The sequence below is a fragment of the Saprolegnia parasitica genome (assembly GCF_000151545.1).
Source record: "Saprolegnia parasitica CBS 223.65 unplaced genomic scaffold supercont2.64, whole genome shotgun sequence".
Taxonomy (NCBI): Eukaryota; Oomycota; class Saprolegniomycetes; order Saprolegniales; family Saprolegniaceae; genus Saprolegnia; species Saprolegnia parasitica.
The window spans coordinates 205,586-208,489 of NW_012156458.1; the positions used below are offsets into that span (position 1 = coordinate 205,586).

Genomic DNA, 2,904 nt, shown 5'->3' on the forward strand with positions numbered 1-2,904 from the left:
CGCTTTTGACGACCACGAACCGAGGGTCCAGGTAGTTGCTCCTTCTCCGGCGCCATAAGCACTCATGTTCTTATCCAAGCAGGTGCTGCATGCAGAGACGAACGATACGCATCAGCTGAGCTACATCCAAGAGTCTCTCGGCAACACCGTGGTTCAGCGCGTCTTTCATGTTCGCATTTTGCTCGACGAACGCACTGTGCTTGCGCACCGAACGATCGCGTCGGACGAGGCGCTGCAACCGTACGACCACGACGAGTCGTTCCAAGAATGGTGCGGCTTTGCCAACTTTCTTGTCCGTCCACACGGCCAGTCGATGCGACTTTTTGTAGGTGTGAGGTCCGAGACATTGGAGGCGACACTTGCCTGGTGCGCGCCGTCGCCTTCACTGAGCCGCGCGCCAGATTTTCGTCGCTCGCCGCGTACATGCAGACGCTGTACCCAGCGCAGTACGCCCTCGCGCTCGACAGCCTCGACGGACACGACGAGGGTAGCCCGTCGTGGGAGCCCTACTTGCATCGCGTCATGCTGACGCATGGTATTGCGTGCGTCGATCAGTGCTTTGCAGCATTGGAGCGCGCTCTAGAGCAGGTGCAAGCGCATCCGAAGGCTGACGTAGCGATATAGCCTAGCGTCTTTATACTTTTTTCTATCGCAACAATCACCAGGGTGAAGGCTGGTTGGTTGGATCCCCTTGTTTGTTGGCTCTGCATTTTTGCGCGCTGTCGGTTCCAATGTCACCAGATTAGGGCAGACGGAGAGGCAGTGATAGATGGCTATGGTCAAAGGCGAGCCTCATGGGGAAACCCCTACGTGCATAGGACACAAGTTTGCACCGAAGAGCAAGTGCGCACCGCGTAGGACAGGATATATTATTCGATGTTACGAGTACCTGGTCTTGTCGTAAACAGTCTAATACTGGGAACAAAATGTTTCTGAACAACGAACTATCTGGGCCATTGGCGTATCGGACGCGCATGTGGCCAAGCCCGAGCCGACGGTGCAGCGCGACAATAAGGTGGATGGTCGAAAGGGTCTCAACCAACCCTCTCGGTGTTCGCCTTCCAGTCAACAGATGTATGTTTAGTATCACGTTTACTCGCGTCCATCGCTCTATTCAGCAAGACTTTCGCATGGGTGTGTGAACGTTGTCGACAGTGTGAATTATCCAACAGATAGATTGGCAGCACTGCTCCGGTCACACGATCACCTTGGCAGGAGGTGCACGCAATTGGCTGGAAGGGTCAACAAATATGCCCTTTATTGCTGCTTGCCGACAGCATGCATCGTAGGCGCTGTGTTTGCTCGCCAACTCGCGCTGGTCGATGCGCTCACTTCCAACTCTGGCTACCTCAAAAAGACGCAGCGGCTTACGCGCAGTCGTCACTCCAGCCAAAGGGATCTCCACGCACACGCTGCGACCACCAACTACCAACGGGTCGCGAAAGACGGTTGCCCCAAACGTGCTGCCTAATAGAAACTTGATCATTGTGCTGGCGGTGCACCTGCTGGTCCATTGGTACGAGCTCGCGTGGGTCACACCCGACGCCATGCTTCCAGGTCAAGTAGATCTCCAGCTCTTCGATGACGAGTCGTCGACACTCGCCTGACGCAAGATGCACCAGCCTCGTGCTCGAGATCTCGTAGCCCAAGGACTTGGTCAAGGCTCACCCGGCCACCCTTCCTCCAACGTGTCTTCCGCTACGACAAACACACAACTTTCGACTGCTGGCTCGTTGATGTGGTTCGCTGAGGACAACGCAACGCACGTCCAGGTTCTCATGCACAGCGTTCTGGTCCTAGTCGTTTTGACTGTGCATCTGGCAGAGAAATCCATCATGCGCTATCCGTACACTCAGGTAGGACGCGTTGACGCTGATGCGAGTCCTCTTGTAGATACGTCGTCCGTGGACTCTCGCGTCTGCGCTGACGTACATCATACCCAACTAGAAATCTACCTGTACTCCAGATGCAACACAATTCTAACCCTCCTGTTTCCAGAAAAAACCTTTGGAGCAAACGTACGTTTGCGATACACTGCCTCGGGTCATCGGGGGGATGGTTTGGAATTTAATACGGGCCCTGGATGAAAGTAGAGCGAGCTCTTTGATCGTCCAAGCCGATTGATATATTGATATATTGATAGTAGAGTGGCAAAACCCGAGGCACTGTCAATCATTCCAATGGTATTAAAACGAGTACATGTGCGGTCGGTCCTGTACATCGCCAAGTATTTTGTTGAAAAAAGCAAAGTAGTGGCGCGAGCAAGCAACGCCGAGCGTGAGCATGAACCGATGGAGATAGTTTTCCCACTCGAGGGACCCGACGACCATATCGTCCTTGCGCATCGCAAGCGCGCGCTCATACTCATGCGGGAATAGATCAAGCACGTACTCGGTCATCGTCTCGTACGCCGCCGCGGGCTCGGCAAACACAACCGAGCGCACAAGGCTCTGGCCATTGCCAATATCTCGAATTTCGTTCCTACGCATGGCCGAAAATGCGGTTTTTCTGCAGTTGAAGCCATACCATTCGCGGCACGACTGGCGGACCACGCGCGGGGCAAACGCTGCGTCTTGGGCGATCGTGCGGGCCATGATCAAGATGCGGTCTTTCTCCATCACGCGGAGATGCAGCACGTGTTCGACCGACGGACCAAACGCTTCCATGAATTCTTCGCGTGCGTAGCTCACGCGCTGGCTATTTTCTTTGGTGGCGTGGAGCACTTGTACGAGACCGTCGGGGATTTGCTTGCCAGGAACGATGTGGTTGCCGTCGGCGCGGTTGAGCGACCACAACGTCTTGGCTGCGTCTTCCATCGACCCGGAAATGACTTGTTGAAATATAAATTGGCGGCCGCGGCGACCCCACTCGACTTTGACCGAGTCCTCGAACGCATGCGGGAAG

The 2,904-nt window shown here is 54.9% G+C and overlaps 2 protein-coding genes across 2 annotated transcripts; one reads left to right on the plus strand and one right to left on the minus strand.

Annotated features, from left to right (window-relative positions):
* Window positions 1-64: 64 nt before the first annotated feature.
* On the plus strand, window positions 65-624 carry SPRG_10809 (hypothetical protein; the record flags this gene model as incomplete). Its single annotated transcript, XM_012350370.1, has 2 exons — window positions 65-270; window positions 330-624. The coding sequence occupies 2 exons, from the start codon at window positions 65-67 to the stop codon at window positions 622-624; spliced, it is 501 nt and encodes a 166-aa protein (XP_012205760.1).
* Window positions 625-2,186: 1,562 nt separating this feature from the next.
* On the minus strand, window positions 2,187-2,816 carry SPRG_10810 (hypothetical protein; the record flags this gene model as incomplete). Its single annotated transcript, XM_012350371.1, has 2 exons — window positions 2,187-2,481; window positions 2,527-2,816. The coding sequence occupies 2 exons, from the start codon at window positions 2,814-2,816 to the stop codon at window positions 2,187-2,189; spliced, it is 585 nt and encodes a 194-aa protein (XP_012205761.1).
* Window positions 2,817-2,904: the final 88 nt, after the last annotated feature.